This window comes from Podospora pseudoanserina, assembly GCF_035222485.1.
Source record: "Podospora pseudoanserina strain CBS 124.78 chromosome 7 map unlocalized CBS124.78p_7, whole genome shotgun sequence".
In the NCBI taxonomy this organism is placed as follows: Eukaryota; Fungi; Ascomycota; class Sordariomycetes; order Sordariales; family Podosporaceae; genus Podospora; species Podospora pseudoanserina.
Window position 1 is genome coordinate 1,529,537 of NW_026946671.1, and position 21,511 is coordinate 1,551,047.

Below are 21,511 nucleotides of genomic sequence, written 5' to 3' on the forward strand. Positions count from 1 at the left end.
TCGACATAATCCACCTCTTCTTGACTTCGCATTCAACTTCCCAGTCACACAACCCCCTTGCCTTGCACAACATCAAAATGCCTTCACCACCTCCAAAGATTGCCATCTCTCTGGGAGGCAGCGGCAGCGGCTCTCAAATCAAAAAGCGCACCCGTCCCACCTTCGGCAAACGACACCGCGCCAGCGCAAATGACCAAAACTACGACGATTCCGACTCGGACAATTCCCAGAGCGACAATGGCCGCTCCGGCAGCAAGCTCAACGGTCGCGCCGAGACCATCCTGACCTATGGCGACGACGAGTTTACTTCTTCCTCATTCAGGTCTCGGAAGGACAGTCACAGGGGCAGCGACAGAGAAAGGGATAGTCGCAGAGACAGAGACGGCCACAGAGAAAGAGAAAGAGAAAGAGACAGATCCAGAGACAGGGCAAGATCCTCTCACAACCGGCGGCGACGACGCTCCCCCTCTACCTCCCAAACCACCGACCAGCAGGACTCCAAAAAGCCCGTCCAGTGGGGCCTCGCCATCAACCCCAAATCCACCAACTCCAGATCCTCCCCGCTCAAGAGAAGCCCCTCTCCAGATCAGGCTTCAAAGCCCCCCAAATCTCTCAACGACGAAGCTCTCGAGTCCCTCCTCGGGGAATCATCTCAGCCCAAGAAGCGCAAGCTCAATCTCGAATCAGAAGACCCAGACCGCGAACCCCAAGCAGAGGACTACGAGGCCGTGCCTATCGACGACTTTGGCGCGGCTTTGCTGCGCAACTTTGGCTGGAACGGCCAAATGCAGGGCAAGGTCAAAGAGGTGAAACGACATGCTGATCTCGCAGGCTTGGGCGCAAGAAACTTGAAAGCAGGCGAGGAGACGGGGACTTGGGACCCGAAGGCGGGAATGCACAAAAAGGATACAAGGCCGGTTCGTCTCAATGATTACCGCAAAGAAGAGGAAAAAAAGCGGCAGCGGCGTGAGGATCAACGCGGGCATAACAGCTACAGACGTGAGCTAGAGCGGGAAAGGGAGCAGGAACGTGGGCGAGGCCGAGACAGATGAAAAAGAACAGGGGCAGTTCCCCGTGGGAACGTCTATAAAATATGTCTAGGTCGGACTTTTGGTCATGATTCTCTTCCAAGTCCCAGGTCACTCATATCATCATCATAATGTATCTCGTTATTGTTTGTATGTCGTAGCTAATACATTCAGCAGGTACATGCTTCTACTGCGTGCTCTTTTGATCCCAGCTCCTCGGCTACATTTCGCCACACGAAAAGAAAAAAGGGTATACTAAATAACACAATCATCCTCAAATACCGAAACGGGCATGTTAAACTTGGTCTCATTACAACAGCTTCGAGTTCCCCCTGGCGCTCTGCCCTCGCCGTCGCACCATGTCTCTTCTCTCACTGCACCAATCATTGAGCCTTGCTCGAAACCGCATGTACTGAAAAAACACTATTCTGCGACGCGGTATTGGTCAACCGAGTGTTCTTCTCGCGATCTAGCTGCTCATATTGAGCAGCCGTGGCATTGTTGAACTGTCTCGCCGAAACACCGTGCTGGAACAAAATATCCAGAGAGCGAGCCGAGAGGCCGTTAGTCTCAGGGATGCGGAACCAAGTGTAGGTAGCACTAAGGAGGCAAAGGACTGCGTAGACGAAGCCCGTCCGCGATCCGAGTCCCCAGCCGCCTTCACTAGGCGCGCTCAACATCTTAGGTGTCAAGAAATGGTTGATCAGGTTGGATCCCAGGTATGCGCCGCGAGCTGCTGAGAGAGTGACAGCGCGGTAGCGAATAGACGGTATTTCAGATACAATTGAGTAGCAGATCGGGCCGACAGTAAGGTCGTACACCATGGTGTAGACGGTCAACACTCCACCAGCTGCCCATCCCGAGACGTTAGCTGGGGCGTAGGAAGCACCACCGCATGCCACCAGGAGTAACGCCATCACAAGGAGGCCGTAGAAGTAAATGGATCGCCGACCCACGTACGCCATCAACCACCAGGAGGCCAGTGTTCCAAGCAGTCCTGCAGCGGGCAAAGCCATGTTGACAGACAAAGACTGGCTGGCGTCCAACCCGGAATTCTCGAAAAGCTTGGGACCCCATGCAATGATGCTGGAGCCGCACATGGCCTGGATAGTCCACGCAATGCAGGCGATCTCGGTTCTCCGGGCGTCAGAGCCTTTGAGCATGAGCTTGATTCTCTCCCACTTGCCAAGCTGGGCGATCTCAGCGTCCTTCGTATGTTCCTGCTGAATGGTGTGCTGCATCAGGGCAAGCTTCTCTTCGGCCATGCTCGGATCTCCTTTGCGAACTAGCTTAACGATCGCCTGCCGGCCACGGGCTATCTCACCCTTTTGGATGTACCAGTACGGAGACTCGGGGGCTAACCAAATACCAATGGCGAGCAGGAATGTGAAGATCCATTGAAGACCGAAAGGGATCCTGAAGGCCCATTCAGTGCGGAAAGCCACCGAGAAGCCCTTGATAGCTCCTGCTGACAGCAGCTGGCCAATAACCCAGCAAAGATTGTTCCACGTAGTCAAGATGGGACGAAGCTGAATGGTGGACACCTCGGAGGCGTAAGCAGGGCTGACGACCTGGAAGACACCCCATGGGATACCCTGGAGGAAGAACCCGACGCACAATATCATGATGTTGGGCGCGAAGAAAGGCATGGCGACGAGAGTGGCTGAGAAAATAAGCATCAGGAGTGTCGTCCACTTGTAACCGAACCATTTGGTACACGGCGTTGTAACAAAGATCCCGATGATGGAGCCAATCTGCGCCGTGAGCGGCAGAAGAACCTTCCAAATGTATTCAACCTAGAAACGAAACAACACATTAGTACACACCACATTGGCCAAACCACGGGGGCTTCTCCTAGGAAGCAAGCGACTCTTACCTCATATTTCCCATCGGCTGTTAGAACGCCGTACTTGCGGTTGAAGGGTTCCAGGGTAAAGAGGTATGTCATCAGGGCAAGACCGTAACCCTCCATTATGATGGTTCCCGAAAAGCCGATCGAATACATGATCAAGCGCCTGTCTGCCTTGAGGGCCTCGCCAAAAGTCATCTCTCTTTCACGCTGCTCAGCGGACTCGGCAAGCGTCACATTATAGAGCTCGACTTGGGCTGATTGTTCGGCATCATTGGCGTTTTTGGGCAAGCCACTCCCCAGCCCTGACTTTTGCTTGGACATGGTTGTCGATTGTGGTGTTGCCGTGGGTGTAGACGGTGACAAGTCGCAGGTTGTATGGTATTGGGGCTTTGAAGTGAGGACTCAGCGAAGATAAACGACAGACTGTTTGGTCGAGCGGTACTGAGGTCAAAACTAGGAGCGGGAATAGGAGGGGAGATACAATAGGTAAACGGAGTTGAGGGGAGATAGAACTCAAAGTCAGAGACCGTCCTCTCAAGTTCTGGTGCTGATCAACCGCTGCGGGGGATTGGTTGATGATTCGACTGGGGGTGGCTGTTGGGGAAGGAGCGCGACTTCGTTCTTATACAAGGCCGGCGGCCGCGGCAGGGCAGATACGATGACGATGACGATTGGACAGGGCGGAGAAACGGAAGGTTCGAGGGTGTCCTGCTTGGATGACATGAGTGGCCATGTCATGAGGTGCCTGCCGTCTGGTTGAGTCCGGTCAAGCTTGAGACCGGTTTGCCCTTGGGGAACAGATGGCTCCTTCCTTGGGAGTCGCCCGGACGTGGGGTTAGGTTCTCGGTAACCTGGAACGGGGCCGAAAGGTTCTGCGCACCTGGGAGGCGGTTATTGGCTTCAGCTGAAGACTTCAGACGCGCCGTTGACACTGGCTAGGTAGTGGTGAAAGGGGCTCGGGGTCCAAGGAGGAGTCGGATTCCTCCTTGGATTCCACCTTTCTGATGACCGGGCCGAACCTTAGCTACTTAGCTCAGTGCTTCTTTCGACATCACACGACTCACGAGATACATCGTGAAGATCCCTGTCGATCCTCGTGGGAGCGCCTCTTCAACTTAATCCCCTCATTCCTGGCGCTAGCAACTGTTGGGCTAACTAAAACGGATGCTGAACCGGCCATGAGACTTATGGCCGATAGTTACCAGAACTGAGAATGGCCTCTATATTTTTAGTAACTACGAGTAGGAGTCTCACCAGTGAGAGGTAGGTGTTTTACAGTGAAGTGGGCTATTAATATGATGAAGATCCAACACTCTTGGGCCGTAGTTGCTCTCCAGAGATGCCAGGTATCCGGTGGACGTCAAGAGATGCCCAAGGGGTGGTGACTTTCATAGCAATGGATCATGCGTCACCGTTCCCGGCTTACGGGGTGTCTATCCCTCGACACCTCTGAGCTTAGTTTTCGTCTACTGCGGGTGGCTTTCTGCTAGGTCCCATGGTCAGTTCCTTGGTGGCTTAAGTTACCAACTGCAAGGTGGTCAGGTGGTGTATTATCCTTTGCCGATTATTTCAAAGGCACGACAATCGCGGTGATACTGGGTAATGGCTTAGAAATATTCCATCTCGGCTCCATGCCGGCTCCTTGGTCGGACAACGGTCAGATAAGGGGCTCAGAATTGTGCCAACCGACGCATTTCCGTCCTTTTCAATTTCACAGCTCCCTAAGGCCATGGCCGTTATTATAATACCCAGGAACCACTACACGTTGAGAGTGTTTCTAGATTTTGGAGCACCCTACGGCACATTTATAATCCTGGATCATAGCTCACCTGTTTCCCGTGGGTCTATGGAGTAGCATGTTTGAAGTATTACTTGAACCATAAGATTTGGTTAACATCTTGTAACGGGAATTTTGATCACTATCCAAGTCCCAACTCAAGCTTGCAAAAGAGACATTTCAGCTACATAAACACAAGACTGTCAACTTGGGACACGTCCAATTCTTAGTTACAGAATGATCACTACGGTACCTGTTTTGAAACCCATTCAGGGTCGTCCAATATTGAGAGACATTCATGATTGGCTTCCATATGCTGTTGGCATAGATGCCTGCTACTGGGTATGAGCAAGGAGGGCCCCAAATGGCTCAAGCAAGCTTTGATCCGAATGTTTGGCGGAACTTCTGTGCGATGTCAGTGTTGCTCTGCTTTCCCTTGCCCATCTAGTGGTGTATCACATGTGAAAGGCTATAAAGAAAACAATTGATTGCACTTTTAATTGGCCAGGCCTGGCACGACATCCATTGGACATGTCAGCAAAGAGCTGATAGTCCATATCCACCTGCTATAAACCATATACACACATAGACAGCTGTAGTCCATGGCACTTATAGCTCATGAACATGTAGTCTAACAGCACATAGTGAAAATCACTGCTGCGAACGTGTAAAGGTAGGCGCACGGCCTGTCCCAATTGGTGTTTCAGTGCATACCTCCTAGATGGGATTGTTGAGATTGTTGAGCAGAAGCAGATGAGGTGGAGATTTTGATGCACCTCACCTCAACGGGGAACAGACCGCAAGACAGGGTGGTGGAAGCAACCTGGTCAAGGTGGTGGTGAATTTAAGAAACGGTTACCAAACCGGGGCCAAGAAGCTGAAAATGCTTGTTCGCTCTGGCCAGAGCTTTGGCCAACCAGGATGAGGGAGATGAGCTGGACAGGAGAGGGCTTGATGCCAGGGGTGAAAACAAAACAGCTGCGGGCGAGATTGCTGAGATTTGGAGATTTGCTTGCCGTGCCAAGACATAGTGGGAACACCCCAGGAAACACCCCACAGCGTCTGCCAGCTCGCTTCTCACCGCCAAAAGGTCCAGGGGACTGGGGTCTGGTGGACTGGGCACCTCCTTTCTCCTGGCCTGTCAAAAACTACAAACCAAGCTGTGTGTTGTGGACAAAGCTCCCACAACTTCTCTCCCCCTCGAACTTCCTTCCTCCCTCCCTGCCCGCAGAACAGTCACCAGTCCACCCGTCCAACTGCAAGCATTTGGACTCCGGACTGCAACTGTTGCAGCTGTTGCAAACATGTCGAAACCAGACGCTGCCAATGGCAATGGCACCTCCCTCAACTTTAAGTTCGTTGAGACGCCCAAGGCCGGTCCTTTCACCTTTGAGAAGTCGGAGGACTGTGGTGTCCGCACCACCTCGGTGAGTAGTTCTGGAGACCTGTTGGCCTGTTCATCCGATCCAATTGGCCCCCCAATTGGCTTGGGATGAACCCAATTCACAGCTATCTAACGTGTTCGTATCCGTCTCCAGTACCCAACCATCAAGAATGCCCCTCTGCCCGCCGATGCCGCTGGCACAGATGCCTTCTCCAACGCCGCCCTCTTTTCTCTCCTGATCGGTGTCCCCTGGTACTTCTCATGGAAGGTTGGCGGTGGCCTGAAGACAACCATCTTCTTCGCCCTCATCACCTCCCTGCCCATCATCTCTGGTTTCTGGCTGGCCACCTCGACCCTTGCCCCCCGCAAGAATGAGAAGGCCAAGTTCCCCGGCCGCCCTGTCGAGCACTACCTCACCTTCAAGAAGCCCGAGGATAAGGCCAAGTATGCTGGCAAGAACAAGATCCCCATGGAGACCTTCCATGAGATGTACTTTGACGGCGAGGTTGACTTCAACGGTGACTGCCTTGAGGTTTTGGAGTACCGCCACGACTGGGCCAGCTTCCGCTTCACTCTCAGCTTGGTCAAGTTCTTCTTCACTGGCATGATTCCCGAGGTCATTATGCACACTCGCTCTCAGGGTATGATTGCTACTATCGGCTTGATCTTCAGACTTTCGCTAACATGCCCGACCTATCAGATGAGGAGCAGGTCCGTGACCACTACGACCGCGGTGATGACTTTTACGGCTGGTTCCTCGGCCCGCGTATGATCTACACTTCTGGTATCATTGCCGACATCAACAAGGAGGAGTCTTTGGAGCAGCTCCAGGACAACAAGCTTGCTGTTGTTTGCGAAAAGATTGAGCTCAAGAAGGACGAGAAGCTTCTCGACATCGGCTGCGGCTGGGGCACTCTTGCCCGCTTCGCCAGTGTCAACTATGGCGCCAAGACCACCGGTATCACTCTCGGCCGCAACCAGACTGCTTGGGGCAACAAGGCTTTGCGCAATGCTGGCATTCCCGAGGACCAGAGCAAGATTCTGTGCATGGACTACCGTGATATCCCCGTCCCTGAGGGTGGCTACAGCAAGATTACCTGCTTGGAGATGGCCGAGCACGTTGGTGTCCGCCACTTCCACGGTTTCCTCAAGCAGGTTCACAACATGCTCGACGACGATGGTATCTTCTTCTTGCAGATTGCTGGTCTCCGTAAGCACTGGCAGTTTGAGGATCTCATCTGGGGTCTTTTCATGAACAAGTACATCTTCCCCGGCGCCGATGCCTCTACCCCTCTCGGCTGGTTCGTTGACCGCTGCGAGGGCGCTGGCTTCGAGGTCAAGAGCGTTGATACCATTGGTGTTCACTACTCTGGTACTCTCTGGAGATGGTACAGGAACTGGATGGCAAACCAGGACAAGGTTGTTGCCAAGTACGGCAAGAGATGGTTCCGCGTAAGTTTATGACTACTCCTAGCTTCTCGAGTCTGAATGCATCTTGCTAACTTTTGAAATCCTAGATCTGGGAGTTCTTCCTTGCCTACTCTACCATCATCTCTCGCCAGGGTTCCGCCACTTGCTACCAGATCGTTCTCCACAAGAACGACAACGGCTTCCACCGCATCGAGGGCACTCCTTCTCAGCTTGGTCTCCACGGCGCTCTGGCCAATACCAAAGCTGACCTGACCGCCTGGGCTGCTCGTGAGGCTTCCGAGTTTCCCCAGGTGCCTGCCAACTAAGTCGGGTGTGTTGACGGGAGGTAATGACACATCATGACTTTCTTTTTTTGCGGTAGCGATGCGATTAGCGATTGCATTTTCACGTTTCGTTGGTCACTCTTGGTCATCGGCTATCAAAAAGAAACAGGGTTATATAGGGTTTTCCAAAAAGGAGGGGGGGCGATACGTGCGATCGTGTATGATGAAAAAGGGAGTTGATAATCATATAGGGATAGATCATGGGAAATACCCTGGTGGATGGGTTCAGGGGTTTAGGGCTGGCTGGTGTTTTGGATGCTGTATGTAGTATCCGTTGCTGCCGAACAGGTTTTAGACAAAATGGATATTATTACGGCATAGTGTTGTTTTCTGGAGCTCGTGTGACGCATAAGAAGAGTCAGCTTTCAGGTAATGTTGACACCTTGCTCTCCTAAAAGACAAGAACTCCACACTGGTGTTTTGCCACTGATTTCACCACGTGTGGAAAAAGAGGGATGGATATTCTGGTTGAGCTGTGCTCGACTGATAGAGGATTTATATGCAATTGATGGGATTCCAAAGACACACACGATATCGAAACTACGACATGAAGTTAAAGGGACTGTGGGGGTCCTGTGTGTTCATGTCGAGGGGGGTGCCTGTAGTAGGTAGCTTTTGCATTTTCACATAGTAGAGCAGACTTTCTGGTTGTAGTAGTCCCTTCTCCACCAAGTAACTGGTATCGTCATCAACCTAGGTATATAGAAATATCTTACCACGGTTCCCCCCTTTCCTTAACGGATAGGCAGGTTCCCCTTCACTCCTCAAACCCAATCGGCACCAACGCGGCAGCCACATCCCCCACCCCCCTCTCCGTCGCCAAAAGGTTGTACTGGCTCGCCGCGTTTCTCGTGTCTAACACCTCGACCCTCATGCCCATCTCGCCGATCGCCTGTCGCGTCTTTGGGCTGATGGGCCTGTTGTATTTACCTACTCCTAGGATCAGGAGATCTATCCCATTCAACCGTTAGCACTTCTCCCTTACTTTTTTCCAGTATGTCTGAGAGACGTACCAGGCCTAGGCCAAACAACACTCAACACCCCCAAACTCTCGGGGTCAATTTCCCACTGCCACTTGCTGTTGATCATCTTTTTTCTTGTTCCTTTCTCGTCTTTGGTAAGCCATGGTTTCCACTCAAACGCCTCCCCGCCTATGAGCAAGGCCCCGCTGCCGTTGGTGATTTGCACCCCAGAGTTGAGGGAGAAGCCGTCGTGGTGGCAGACGTCGATGGAGGTGGACGGGACGGGGGTGTTGCCTAGCACGTCAAGGCTGGAGAAGTCGGTAGTCGGGGAGGAGGTCGGGACTGGCTCGTTGTTGTGCGCTAGGGGGGCGCCGCCTTTGGAGAGGGTGCGGGAGGGGGAGGAGAAGAAGCAAGCGGCGGATATCCTGGGAGTTGTTGTGAAGGAGCTGAGGAGGGATGGTCTGGAGGTGGTGATGCGACGGAGAGTGGTGAGCCTTCGCGCGGGGGCGGAAAGGGGTATGGAGGGTGAGAACGTCGCCATTGTGGTCTGTTAAAGTAAGTTTTATGACATGCGCATCGATTTGGAGCTGGCGCGGCGTAGTGGTGGTGCTGTTGTACGCTCTGCCGTTGGAGGTTGCAGAGACGTTTTGACTTGGAGGAGCTCTCCTCGATTGGAAATAATTTGGGCGGAGCTCGACGTCACTTGCAGGGGTCTTGAAAGCGTGGGTTGGGCAACACAGGAAAAGAAAGACTAGACACTTTGGCGTTGGAGAAGACGGGAGACAGCTTGCAATCATTGAACATTTTCGATTCCTTTGCCATCTCCCAACGCCCTCTGTCCCGTTCTCCATGAAAGGCACAGATTAATCAGAAACCTCAAAAGACCCTCAAAGTCTCCTCATAACACCAAAAAAAACATTGGGCGAACTTTGTGCTGAATTCCGTCTCGTCGTCTAGCGGCTCAGCAATGGGGCGCTGAGAACCTCCCGCAGCTATGGGGGAATCACGCAAATACCATATCCCACTACTCCCCATGAAAAAAGCAGCCTGAAGTCCATTTCCATTTGCGAACCTCATTCCTGAGTCGAAAGCAGCCCTAACAAGAGACAGCCAAAACCCGGGCTGTACGTGTACGGCATGCAGCCCTTTTCCCGTGAACACCGAAGCAATGAGACCATCAAACTAGCACCGTCCGCCCAGACCTGACCCGAGTAAAAGATTGTCGCATTTATTTCTTCTTGTCGGCGGCGGTCTGCTCCTTCAGCACCTTCTTGACGATCTTCTGCTCCTCAATGAGGAAAGCACGAACGATACGGTCACGGACGCAGTTGCCGCATCTTGAGCCACCATACGCGCGCTGGACGGTCTTCTTGGGCTTGGAGATCTGGGCATACTCCTTGGGGCGGAGGGCGGGGATCTGTAAATCAGTCCTGTCAGTATTTCATCCGTCTTTGCTACAAGATCCCCTGCAACACAAACGAATCCGCCCTCAAATTTCCCTTCGTCGGTTTCGTGGCTTGTTGGCGGGCCTCAGTGGTGTGTTGAAAAGTAAATTGAGGTATGAAGTCGAAATGCAGCACAGGAGTTGCGTTTGTTGGAGATGCTCAAGTCGGGGTCGAATCGTTACGGGCGTCGTTCGTCATGCGAAGTTTGTATCGAATAATTCAAAAGGTCGATGGAATCGTGGTTTGCCGCTCTGCCCAATTTCCCTTTCTCGAACCATTCCTTTCCCCATTCGTGTAGCACTAAAGATTCGAATAAAACTTACACCAGGGAGTTTGATGCCGCAGTCGCCACACTTGGGGGCAGTGCCGCGCTTCTTGATGTGAAGAACACGGAGCTCACCACCGGGAGTCTTGACAACCCGCGTCCGGTTGGACGAGGTGTTGTAGCTGCAAAGAGAAGCTCGAGTCAGCCAAATTATTCTTCCCCGATTTCCAGGTCCACGGTCGGGACAAGACGAATTGATTCGGGGCGACTCACGGGTTCCGGCGACGGTAGGTGACTCTGTTGTTGGCCATTGTTGCGGTGATGTCGCTGTCGTGATGTTTCCGTCGACTCGATCACGGTGTGCTTGGTGGATGAATTTTGAGGGACAGTTTGGAAATTTCTGTGTGGGCGCAAATCCAGGCCCCACCAATTCTCCAGCTTCGAGGGTTGGCAGTTGGCAGCTTGATGCAACGGCTGCCCACCCACTGGCCAAGCCACGAAAGCTGACATAACCATGTGGCTAGTGCGGGGCTGTCATCTATCTTATCAGCACCAACAACCACTTGGGCTCAACCTCCAACTTCACTACATCTTCGTTGCTCACAAGTGAATCATGGGGAGCTCTAGAAACAAGACTGAATAACTATTCCCAAAACATGATATTCCTTACTGGACCAGCCAACTCCAAACTCCAATATGGCCTATTAAAAACCCGCTTCCATACATGTTATTCCGTCTTCACCCTTTTCCGATCAGGATCACCCCAAAAAGGATCATCCACCGCTCGCCATTGTTTGATGCCCTTGGGATCTCTTTTTTGACTGACGTTAACTCTGTTCCATATAGCCTTGGTCTCCGGGCTGCCCAAGGCATCGCGGAAGCTGCCCAGCTCTTTGGTTGTAGAATCAACAGACTGCATAAAGGCGGCATACATGGCCTCGGCTAGATGTTATGGGTGACTATAGTCAGAATACGAAAAGGAGGGTTGAGCAGGGGTTGGAGGGGGGCATACGGGAGGGTTGTTTGGTATTCAGCGGCTCCAGCATGCGCGGAAGCGCCGAGCGAAGCCGTCGAAGCTGTATCCGACGTTAGAATATGCCCCCGGATCACAACGAGTAAGTTGACCAGTGTGCATAACTTGCCTGGAGATGCAGCTGGTTCAAGTGGTAGAGTGCATCCTCCAGCTTCTCCTCCTCCTGCTGCGCGCTGTCTTTGGCTGGTTGGGCCTGGGTTGGATGATTGCTGGCCATTTCTGCTATTTCCAGGGTGCCGTCTCTCGTTTCACCGACAGTGATGGATGCAAGGCACAGACCGACGGTGAGTTGAAGCTCTTGAGAACTCACTTTGATGAGTGGTGGGAGCGAGATGAGGGGGCCGCAACGGCTGCAGAGTATTATGTATCCGAAAATGGATGTTTACATGAGGCAGGCATTCATCCAGAATCCCCTATCACGGAGCAATCAACCAGAGATGAATCAATGGAAGACGGCGGGGGAGACGATGCAGCATGATTTGCTGCGAGGCTGACAGACCTCACTCATGCTGCCGCTGTTGGCTCGGCTGCTACCAAGAGCCAGCAAAGCTTGGCAAACAAGCTTTTTGCCTCCCTCTTCAGGGACACGCACAGCACAGGGAGTCTGGCTGTGGCTGAAAATGCATTTGCCTACCTTATTATGGTCGATGGTCCGAGCGCCCTAAAGGAATCGGCCTGGTGGAAGTCCAGCTCTTGCTTCCATTTTCTGTAGAGAAGCAAGCAACCCTTTTGACAAGAAAACTTTCAATATTCAGCTCCATCGCCAGGGAACCCGCGGCTGGCAAGCACAAAAAGTCGCACGTTACGCCGCCGCCGCTTGTTGCTGCTTTGTCGCTGGCGGATCGGCAGCCCTGATCAAAACCTGAATACACACGGTGCGTGTCGTGTCTTCATTGCACACATCTCTTCAGCGCTCAGAGCAGGTCGACCAGAACCTGAGAATCTTTTTTACTGTCCATTTTTCTTCGTACGCACGGTACAGCATCCATCAAAGAGTACGTACCTGCATCTACGCACGCACCTCACACCCGACACCTGACGCGCACCTTTTCGTGGCGGAGGGTCGGGCGCCTTCTTTTTCTCTGCCTCGCAGCTCGCAGCACGCCGCACAGTATTTCCACTGGCTGTTCCACAACGACCGAGGCGGTCCTCCAGAAAATCGTTCCAATCACCATGGAGTCCCAGGGAGCTCCAGGAGCTTCGCAGCAGCCACGGAGCCGCAAGCGCCAGCGCACCTCCAGGGTGCCGGAAGCCGGAAATACTGCCTCTCCAGCACTCACCCCTGTCAGCCAGCTCCCCCAGGGCTGGGGGGCTGCCATGGCAAACAGCAACCACCCCCAGGCCGTGCGCAGCCATGTCATTGACACCGTGCCAATTCAGTCCAGCTTCTCGTCACAGCAGCTCGACAGATCCCATGAGCCAGACGGCTTGATGAACAGCTACAGCAACCAACATCATAATGCCCATTCCCAGTACCCCGATCCCCAACCCACCCTCGCCTCCGCCCCGCATCCCGACACGTCTGGTCTGAGCAGTCTGAGCAACCTAGCCGGCGAGCAGCACCAGCATCACGGCCAGCACCAACAACAGCACCCTCAGCACCCTCACCAGCAGCACGCCCACCACCATCACCCTTCCCAGCAGGCGCAACAGCAGCAGCAGCAGCAGTCGCAACAGCAATCCCAACCCCAACAACAACAGCCGACCCAGCACCAGCACCAACAGCAGCAGCAGCAGCAGCAGCAGCAGCGCCCTAGTATCAGCGTGAACCCATCAGCAGCCAAGCCTGACAGCCGCGCTCTCTTCCAGCAGCAATACGGCGGTGTTAAGCACACCGCTGGTGATTCCCCTCCCGCAAACGTGGCGAACCCAACCTCCGCCGGTCCTTCCTACTCGAATCTGCCGGTCTGGCACGGCACGCCCACTCCCACCGGCTCGTCGCAACCCGCGCCTCAGCTTGGCTCGGCCTCCTCGATGCCACCGCAGTCGCCAGTACCGGGCAATCCTGGCGGAGGTGGCCTGGGCCCGCCTCCAGAAAGCATATATCAGACTTTCGACGAGCTGCTTGCCGCAGTACAGCGCCATGCGAAGGAGCAAGGTTATTCCATTGTGAAGCTACGCGCCAGCAACTACCGCGATGGTAAGCCGACGCGCTACGACCTTGTATGCGATCGCGGCGGAGTCAAGTACAACAGCACGGCCAAGAAGCGCAACCCAAGCACGCGCAAGGTTGATTGCCCATGGCGGGCCAAGGCCGTGTGCGAGGTCAACTTGGGCAATCAGTGGAGGTTCGTTGTCCAGGAGGTCCGGCATAACCATGAGGCGCGTGTTGCTGCGGCTCAACCGGGACAAGAAAACACACCTGTCGCGCAAAGTATCCGCAGCCTCAATCATAAAATCGACCGCATCTCCCATGAGATGAGCCAGGGTTTCAGTCGATTGGAACAGGTCGTTGTGCAGCGCTTGGACAACATGGAGAAGCGATTAGAAGCTCTTGAGACAGGTCGACCAGCAATGCTCGGAAATGGTGGTGTACCGTCCATGGGAACACCAAGCATGCCAACTGCTAATATGGGCGGCGGCAATATGGGCAATGCCCCGATGACGAACGGAGGTATGCAGCCGCTTGTGGATAGTAGGATGGGGGCACTGGAAAGCCGCTTGACTCAGATCGAAATGATGGAAGAAGATCCATCACGCCTCTCGCTCATGGTCAACACCTAGGATGGAACAGAGCCAAGTCAAGTGTGCGATCGTTCTGCTACGCCTACAGACCATTAGAAGATGTTGGAAGCAGCCATCTGCGAGTCGGTTATCATACCAACACATGTTCTTCGGAACCACGCGACAAATCCCACATCAGGACTGTCGCCATGTACTCCTGACCTGATCTAGGTTGTATTTGCCGTTTGCTAGGACGAGCCACAACCAAACGGTCTGAACGGAGGTCGCACCAACATCTGTATCATATCGACGCTGGCACGCAAGGAGTCGGGTGTAGAAGCGCCTGTACTCACTCACCGTCGGAGTAAAAGAGGATGAGAAAAGGCGCTGTGGCATCTTGTCCGTCACATGGCCGACTTATTTCAGTTATATTAGTGTGTAGCAGAAGTTTCTGCTTATTTTCCTTTTGTTCTGTGGCTCTTGGGGTTCAACCTGCTTACTGTGGCTTCTCTCGCCCGGGCAAGCATGAGTAAAATGTGTAAATACATTCTGTGGTTTCAGGTGTGCATTTCCTGGTCTTCTCTTTTCTGCGTTTTTAACTATATCCCGGGGAACAGGGTGTGATGAGGCGTCGTGGTTGGGCTTCAGGGGAAGGGCAAGGCATGGGTTGGTTTTGACATGTTTCTTTGCGGCGTTGTGACGACCCTGTGGTTGGGTCTGGGGGTTTATACCTCTACGGCTTCCATACCTTGCATGCCGTCTTCGGTATTTGTGCGCGATTTGCTTTTTTCTGTTTTCTTGGTCTGCTTGGCTGGTGGTTGCCATGCAGACTGTGTGTTTTTTTATTATTCTAAACAACGGAGTACTTGGTATTGTTACTCATTACTCTCCTGTGGGGTGGGGTGGGGGTGGAAGGGGAGGACTTATTTGGCTCATCATTATTACAGTTGGGTGATGCCAGGGCGAGAGGTCATCTTGGAGTATATGGGTAGGGCGACACGTCAACTGCGAAGACAACCGACACAAGCAGGACCAAGGCACCCAGCACTGAGATATATTCCCATGTCGATCCGTTGACGACCCAGTTCAGGTTCGACGAATCTGTCTGAATGGGACGCACCTTTGGGGGTTTGGGACAAGGCACAAGCCAGGCAAAGGCCAGAAAAGGAGATTGCGAGAGGGAAGTAAATCGGGGGGGCCACCAAACACAAAGACCAACAAACACACAAAAACTATAGTTTGTACGATGGAATAAACCCTTAAGTGTGGTGTATATATCAATATCAAGCATTTGAATGCGAGTTATTATGGGTCTTTTTTACTAATAGTGACTGGAGTGATGTCTTGAGGGCAACGCTCAAGATGTTAAGTGTTCAAGGGAGAAGGAAGGGCACAACAGGTTGGGGGAGGCATTGTTGAAAAGCGCTGACGAAAAAACTCAATTCACATCACCATCCAGGTGTATAAAGCTATGCTATGCGTGCCGTCTCTCATCACCCACCCCCAAACCTTTGGTATCAACAACTCGCCCTTCTTGTATCTAAACGTTGCACACTTCGATCCACCCTACCCCCTTTTCCCCCCTCGCCCTCCTACTCTTCCCTTATAATAATATGGAAGTTTCATCACCACAAGATAAAACGCCTTGTTGACAAAGACAGGGAAAATTCATCACAACAAAAGTAAAATGAAAGAAGCAAGACAGTTGAGTAACAGATAACAAAATAAAGGGAATACGATTTCAAAGAAATAATCAAGTTCTCTACCAAAACCCCCCTCCTCTTCCGCTTCCTCCTAGCCAAAGGTGGGATATCAACAATCAACAACCTCCTCTTTTCACCCCCCCCATTCATTCCCTTCAAAAGTTAACATCCCAAAAAAGAACGCCTCTTTCTCCGTGTTGGCTTTTTAAAAAAGTAAAATCCAATTCCCCTGAAAGTAAACAAAATGAAAAGAAAAAGTCTTATGCAACAAGAAAAAGGAAAATGTGGTGGGAATATGCTGATGAGAATATGTTCATATACGTGTTGTTGTAAGCGAAGGAAGAGCAGCAAAGCAGAAAGACAAGATATTTTGCTTTTTGTAGTGTAGAATTTTTGTGCCATCAACGTTCCATTCATTACTTCGTATGTTTAGAGGAGCTGGGTGGGTGTAAAGGGGCTCAGTTGCCGGGGTATATAAAATACGAATAATTTCGAATATCCAAGAAACAAACAAAACAAAAAAAGATTTTGCGTGTCGCGAACAAGAGTTGTATGTATTATTGCAGTTCAACCCAGACCTGGCAAATGGTTAGCATGACTGTGAAAAGGTTGTTGAGGGTAAAAAAGAAAGAAGAAAAAAAACATACCTCCATCTTCCCCGTCTCCGACCTCGCCTTCCTGGCATTCTGCCTCACACCGCTCATCACCATCTCCAGATCATCCTGGTCCACCATCGTGATCAGCTCGGGCGAGTCCTCGTCCTTGAACTTGATCAAGAACTGACCCCTGGGCGGGATGTTGAACTTCTCCCTGATCTTGGCCGCAAAGTCGGGGAACTCGACCGCCGGCCCGACCATGATGTACCGCACGTCATTGGCGTGCACCTTGACCCTGATCGTTCTCAGCGCGTCCCTCCTCGAGGACCCCCGCTTGGATCCCCCAGAGACAGAACCGGGACCTGGCCTCCTGGGCGCCATCATCTCAAAGTCGCCCTCGTCAAAGGAGCCGTCGTCGTAGTCGCTGCCTTCTTCGTCTTCTTCCTCGATGTAGCGGTCTCGTGGCTGGTTGCCGCCGCGGTTGCTCCGTTGGGAGCGGCTGTTTCTGGAGCCGCCGCCGCCTTGGTACATGTCGTAGAGGTCGTCGTTGTACGTGTCCTCTTCTTCTTCTCTTCTTCTCCTGGAGGAGGGGGGATCGCGCTGGGAGTAGCCGCGGGATGGGGGGGCAGCGGCCGAGGCGGAGCGGCTTGGCCGGCGCTGCTGTTCGCGTGGTCCCTCGTCTGGGGAGGCCTTTTCGTAGCGGTCGCTTGGGCGGGACTTTTCGAGGTTGAGGCGGCTGGGGACGGGCTTGGGTCCGTTGCGGACCGAGGCGGCGCGGCTTGGTTGCGCTGGCTTGTCGTTCTCGGGTGGTGGGGTTGGAGGGAAGACGTTGCGGCTGTTTGGTGGTTCGGATTGCTGTCTTCTGGACTGGAGGCCTGGTTTGACGAGGTTGCTGGCGGCGAAGGAGAGGGCTTCTTGTGGCCTGTCGTCCTTGACCTCGATTGGGCCGGTCTGTTTTGGCTTGTGTGTTAGTGTTTGAGAGTGACATGGTGCTGGAGAAGGGAACACATACAGATTGCTTCATTTCAGCACCGGCAAATCCGGTAAAGGCATTGGCTCTGTCCGAGGCAGCAACTAATCTGGCCTTCCCGAGGTAGTCTTTTTGCTGCAAATTTCGCACCTTGGCCTCATTGGGCCTGTAGACAACACCAACAGGAATCGAGAACACTGTATAGCCCTGCAAAAACAATGTTAGAAACAAAACAACAGTACAGCTGAAACAGATCCTGAGCTCACCTTCGCCTCATCCCTGATGGCATCGTTGATTACATTGTGGTCCTCCACCACCTTCTCCTTGACGGCGTACTGCAAATCTTGCATACCAGCTTCCATTTGCTCCAGGTATATGTAGCAGAGACCACGGTTGAACAAGACCTCGCAAGAGTAGAGCTTGAAGATCAACCCGAGCTGCCCATAGTCGATCAGCGTGTTGCCGCGGAGGTAAAGAAGTGTGTCGTTGAAGTTCGCCAAGGCCTCCTCGAAATCACCCAGCAAAAAGTTGGAAACACCTTGTTGAAAGTAAGCGACGGCGAGGTACTGGTCGAGTTTGACAGCGCGTTGGTAGCATTCGACCTGTGGTGTTTTGTATTAGCATCTATTGTTTTTGATGGGGGTTTTCCCCCCTGAAGCAAAGAGAACAGAGAAAAGGTTGTTGTTGGGGGGCCAACATACAGCTTGCTCGTGCTGGCCGAGTGTCGCATTGATCACGCCCATGTTGAACAGAATCTTGGAGGTATCCGAGATCCTCTCAAAGGCCTGAAGGGCTTCGTCGAACTCATTGTTGTCGTAGTACTTGAGGGCCTCGACCCAAGTTTCTATTTCCTATAGTCGGGCGTATAAGCTGAACTGTTCTCCACACAACCTGAGCGCGTCCGCAGCTGGGATGTCGTCTTACCTGTTTTAAAGACATGGCTGCTCTGGTATGAAAGCTGCAAAGAAAGGGCTATCAAAGCCGGTTTGACCTTGCGACACTCGAGAGAAGCCGTCGCTCGGAAATAGTTTTTCGGTATGCGAATGTTGCTGAAACCTGGGCGGTTGTGCGTCGGGCGGTCGACGGGCGTTGAGGGGTTGTGTGGCTATTAAAGCGTAGGATTTGGGCAGGCAAAGAGATGGAGAGGGACAGGGGTCGGATGCACTAGCTCGGGCTGGCGGCAACCAGGGGGTTGGCTGCTCGAGTCAAGCCCAACCAGCGTCTGGTCTTCCGTCTTTTTGTTGTTGTAATTCCAAAAGCCCGAGTTCGTTGATGAATCCAGCCTTTAATATTTCTACCGTCCCGGTATAATTATGACCCCGATCACAGCCTGTGACCCGATAGCAGAAGAGTTGTTGACAGCTAGCGGCCACTTGGCGTGTGATAAGTCTGCTGTTCTGCTTTTTCTCCTCACAAGACGACCCAAGATGCCACGGGCGACAAAAAAAGAGTAGGTGGACTCCTCCGCTGAGACTGTCCTGCAGCTTATTGGTGTTGCTGTCGTCCCACTTTCTCTGTCTCTCGTCTTCGTGTTCCTCCGCCCTACTGCGGTGTGTGTTCGTCGGAGAGTGTTCCTTGTAATCTATGATCGTGGAGCCGTCAATCTAGACTGCGGCGCGTGCAGCCCTCGGTATGTCGGTTGTGCGAATGGGGTTCTCTTCCCTGCTGAGCTAGCTCTGTTCCTGACGATCGTGTCGATATAGTTATAGTGGATGCAGCAGGCCATGTGCTACCAACGACAACTGCCACAGCGTATAGGCGTCGAATCCAGACTCTCGGGTCGAGAGAAGCGAGTGGTAGGCCGGCGGCGAGCGAGGATTAGGATGCTGACGGTGATTATAAGGAAAAGTATTAATTACGTTAGATAGTTCAAACTGGCATACCAAGAGCCAGAAAGATGCAAAGGTTGAGGAAAAGAATAGGAGCAAGGTGGGAATGACCGGGAAAAGAGCGATCGATATTCGGCCTGAATTGGACAGCAGCCAGCACCGGCGAGCAGGTAGAGGGCGGGAAGGGCCTCTTTTTCGGACACCGTCCGCCAGAAGCGAGGAATCAATCCGTGGGCTTGTTTGGAGACGGCCAAACTGGGGGAGCTGATCATGCAGGCCCCCCGAGAAACTTGGCTTGCCAGGTCCGGGCTGGCTTTACAAAACGTGAATGAGGCCTGGCTTGTGGAGGAGGTTTCTGAAGCCCACTGTTACAGACGACAGGGCTCCCCCTCTCAACCTTCGAGCACTGTCTCTCCCCTGTGGAGCTATCATCCCAGGGGGCACTGGTCGAGGGGCACGCAAGGAGAAACATCCGAGACTGGTCGAAAGAAGGAATAGGGCCAGGGGAAATGTCTTGTTTGGGATTGCCCAATTCTTTGGATACACGGGATCATTCTACGTCCCGTCTGTAGTGAAAATCCTGAGGCTCTCCCTGTCCGATCCCTCCGGCAATAGGGCCTAAAGAGGGCCCGGTGGTGGGAACAGGAACAACGAATATACCAGTCTGCATTGGCAGGATGGTCCATCGAACGTTTTCATCAGTGTCGTCGAACCACCTCCGGAAGCGTCCTGCTATCACTGGAAGACTCCGAGTGAAAGGTGCAGAGCATGGTGCCAGGGATCGAACGGTCCCCTGTCGAGGCTCACCAGATTGGCAGGGTGCGGAACGTCACTGGCGGCGGCGCCATTTGCAGCCATGCGTCAAGGTCACTGTGCCTGGGCCGCTTCTTCAGCTCGCCGACGACGCCTGTCATCCGGCCCATGGTCTGCTGTCACTGAATGTCATCCAATATCAGTATCAGACATGGCGAACATAAGACTGGCCTCAGAATGCCTCATGGGATGAAAGATGGCTAGGATATCAAGCAACACAACGACAGCTCAGCCATCCGATATCTGTCACCAGGTGTGGGTGTCTTTTTGGATGTCTATGACCGGCAAATAGGAGCTTTCCCGGGACGGGAGGCAGAATGCGATGACAACCTCTCTTGAAATTGTGCATGAGAAAAAAGCTCGTGAACCAGTCGTCGAGAGTCTTGGCTGGGCGGTTGACTGTGTCTGTGAGACTCTTAGGGGTCAATGCAATGCCATTGTCTGTCACAGAGTCTTTGGCACCCCTGCGAATCACAGGTTGGCGTCCCTCATGCACCAAGTGTTCCAGAGTACCCTGGACGACCGTTGATTGGGCCAGCCCCACACCAACGCAACCCCTGCGTTGCAGGGCGGTTAATTCAACCTCCACACTCTACACTCGGCCCCCCACACAACTCTCAACTTCATCTTGAATCTTGAAGACCGAACACCGCTGTGTAACACTCCAACCAGTCACTCACCCAGTTCTGGGCTGGCTGGAAATCCCTTGAAGACTGTATACAGAACACGATCTGTATGTCGGCTTACCGATCCAAAGACCTGCCCTATGATCGTAGAGCCCGATACTCCCTCGACAGCAAGTATCATGTGTTCAATCAAGCCGTTGCCGGCTCCTAAGGGCACGCTTCCTCCGACAGTTGGATATCGCGTTGCAATAAGCGCTCTGGGAACACATCTGATGAATCGACCTTTTCCATCTTCATATCAGTTTTAGTGGTGGTGCCATCACACGGCCAACATCGAGCCTTTCTCAGTCGATATTCTATTCGTGATACCAAGAACCTGCACAAGTCTGCTTGAACAGCAAGAGTTGTGACCATGTGCTGGTGACATATGCATAACTCGGCTCTGTGATAGTGACGGTGACGTACACAATGATGGACGGCCCTCCAATGGTGCCATCGTAGGTTTATTTATGGTGTCGTTCACGGCTGGGCGCGGGAGGGCCATCTCATCTCGTTCGCTGTGTGCGAATCAAAGCTCAAGAGGCTCGAGTCGAAGCCGGGGACAGAACGCTAACGAATCCGTACCAAGCACTCGGTTACCACGCCATGTGGAGGTAACGGAGAAAACCAGCGGCCACTCAGGTGCGGTTGCGTTGAGAAGGGAAATGGTGAGGCCGAAAAGGGAACAGGACGCCGGCAGTGGAGCAGGATACAGTGTCAGACACAACCCAAAGACAATTTCAAATAGAAGATTGCGAAAAAGAAGGGCCG

The 21,511-nt window shown here is 52.9% G+C and overlaps 10 protein-coding genes across 10 annotated transcripts; 5 read left to right on the forward strand and 5 right to left on the reverse strand.

The window, feature by feature from the left end:
* Positions 1-77: 77 nt before the first annotated feature.
* QC764_711240 (uncharacterized protein) lies at positions 78-1,552 on the forward strand (the record flags this gene model as incomplete). Its single annotated transcript, XM_062950746.1, has 2 exons — positions 78-1,029; positions 1,206-1,552. 2 exons carry the CDS (start codon positions 78-80, stop codon positions 1,232-1,234), a joined length of 981 nt encoding a protein of 326 aa, XP_062796784.1. The 3' UTR covers positions 1,235-1,552.
* QC764_711250 (uncharacterized protein) lies at positions 1,098-3,771 on the reverse strand. Its single transcript, XM_062950747.1, has 2 exons — positions 2,905-3,771; positions 1,098-2,824 (listed from the first exon to the last, which is right to left on the reverse strand). Exons 1-2 carry the CDS (start codon positions 3,199-3,201, stop codon positions 1,412-1,414), a joined length of 1,710 nt encoding a protein of 569 aa, XP_062796785.1. The 5' UTR covers positions 3,202-3,771; the 3' UTR covers positions 1,098-1,411.
* A 1,861-nt stretch (positions 3,772-5,632) lies between these two features.
* On the forward strand, positions 5,633-7,777 carry MT2 (Sphingolipid C9-methyltransferase 2; the record flags this gene model as incomplete). Its single annotated transcript, XM_062950748.1, has 4 exons — positions 5,633-6,084; positions 6,196-6,682; positions 6,742-7,493; positions 7,559-7,777. Exons 1-4 carry the CDS (start codon positions 5,962-5,964, stop codon positions 7,775-7,777), a joined length of 1,581 nt encoding a protein of 526 aa, XP_062796786.1. The 5' UTR covers positions 5,633-5,961.
* A 587-nt stretch (positions 7,778-8,364) lies between these two features.
* QC764_0106670 (uncharacterized protein) lies at positions 8,365-9,298 on the reverse strand (the record flags this gene model as incomplete). Its single annotated transcript, XM_062941118.1, has 2 exons — positions 8,365-8,746; positions 8,809-9,298. 2 exons carry the CDS (start codon positions 9,296-9,298, stop codon positions 8,553-8,555), a joined length of 684 nt encoding a protein of 227 aa, XP_062796787.1. The 3' UTR covers positions 8,365-8,552.
* Positions 8,949-10,817, forward strand: QC764_0106680 (uncharacterized protein; the record flags this gene model as incomplete). Its single annotated transcript, XM_062941119.1, has 2 exons — positions 8,949-9,302; positions 9,868-10,817. The coding sequence occupies 2 exons, from the start codon at positions 8,949-8,951 to the stop codon at positions 9,961-9,963; spliced, it is 450 nt and encodes a 149-aa protein (XP_062796788.1). The 3' UTR covers positions 9,964-10,817.
* Positions 9,986-10,778, reverse strand: RPL34B (60S ribosomal protein L34B; the record flags this gene model as incomplete). The annotated part of the gene is made up of 3 exons (XM_062950749.1): positions 9,986-10,174; positions 10,526-10,649; positions 10,741-10,778. 3 exons carry the CDS (start codon positions 10,776-10,778, stop codon positions 9,986-9,988), a joined length of 351 nt encoding a protein of 116 aa, XP_062796789.1.
* Positions 10,818-11,068: 251 nt separating the features above from the next.
* Positions 11,069-12,212, forward strand: QC764_0106700 (uncharacterized protein; the record flags this gene model as incomplete). The annotated part of the gene is made up of 2 exons (XM_062941120.1): positions 11,069-11,784; positions 11,998-12,212. Exons 1-2 carry the CDS (start codon positions 11,616-11,618, stop codon positions 12,210-12,212), a joined length of 384 nt encoding a protein of 127 aa, XP_062796790.1. The 5' UTR covers positions 11,069-11,615.
* On the reverse strand, positions 11,195-11,717 carry QC764_0106710 (uncharacterized protein; the record flags this gene model as incomplete). Its single annotated transcript, XM_062941121.1, has 3 exons — positions 11,195-11,409; positions 11,442-11,543; positions 11,606-11,717. 3 exons carry the CDS (start codon positions 11,715-11,717, stop codon positions 11,195-11,197), a joined length of 429 nt encoding a protein of 142 aa, XP_062796791.1.
* A 461-nt stretch (positions 12,213-12,673) lies between the features above and the next one.
* QC764_711290 (uncharacterized protein) lies at positions 12,674-14,224 on the forward strand (the record flags this gene model as incomplete). The annotated part of the gene is made up of 1 exon (XM_062950750.1): positions 12,674-14,224. One exon carries the CDS (start codon positions 12,674-12,676, stop codon positions 14,222-14,224), a length of 1,551 nt encoding a protein of 516 aa, XP_062796792.1.
* QC764_711300 (uncharacterized protein) lies at positions 12,963-20,451 on the reverse strand. The gene is made up of 6 exons (XM_062950751.1): positions 18,358-20,451; positions 18,135-18,284; positions 17,700-18,035; positions 17,476-17,640; positions 16,515-17,414; positions 12,963-16,445 (listed from the first exon to the last, which is right to left on the reverse strand). Exons 1-6 carry the CDS (start codon positions 18,370-18,372, stop codon positions 16,425-16,427), a joined length of 1,587 nt encoding a protein of 528 aa, XP_062796793.1. The 5' UTR covers positions 18,373-20,451; the 3' UTR covers positions 12,963-16,424.
* Positions 20,452-21,511: the final 1,060 nt, after the last annotated feature.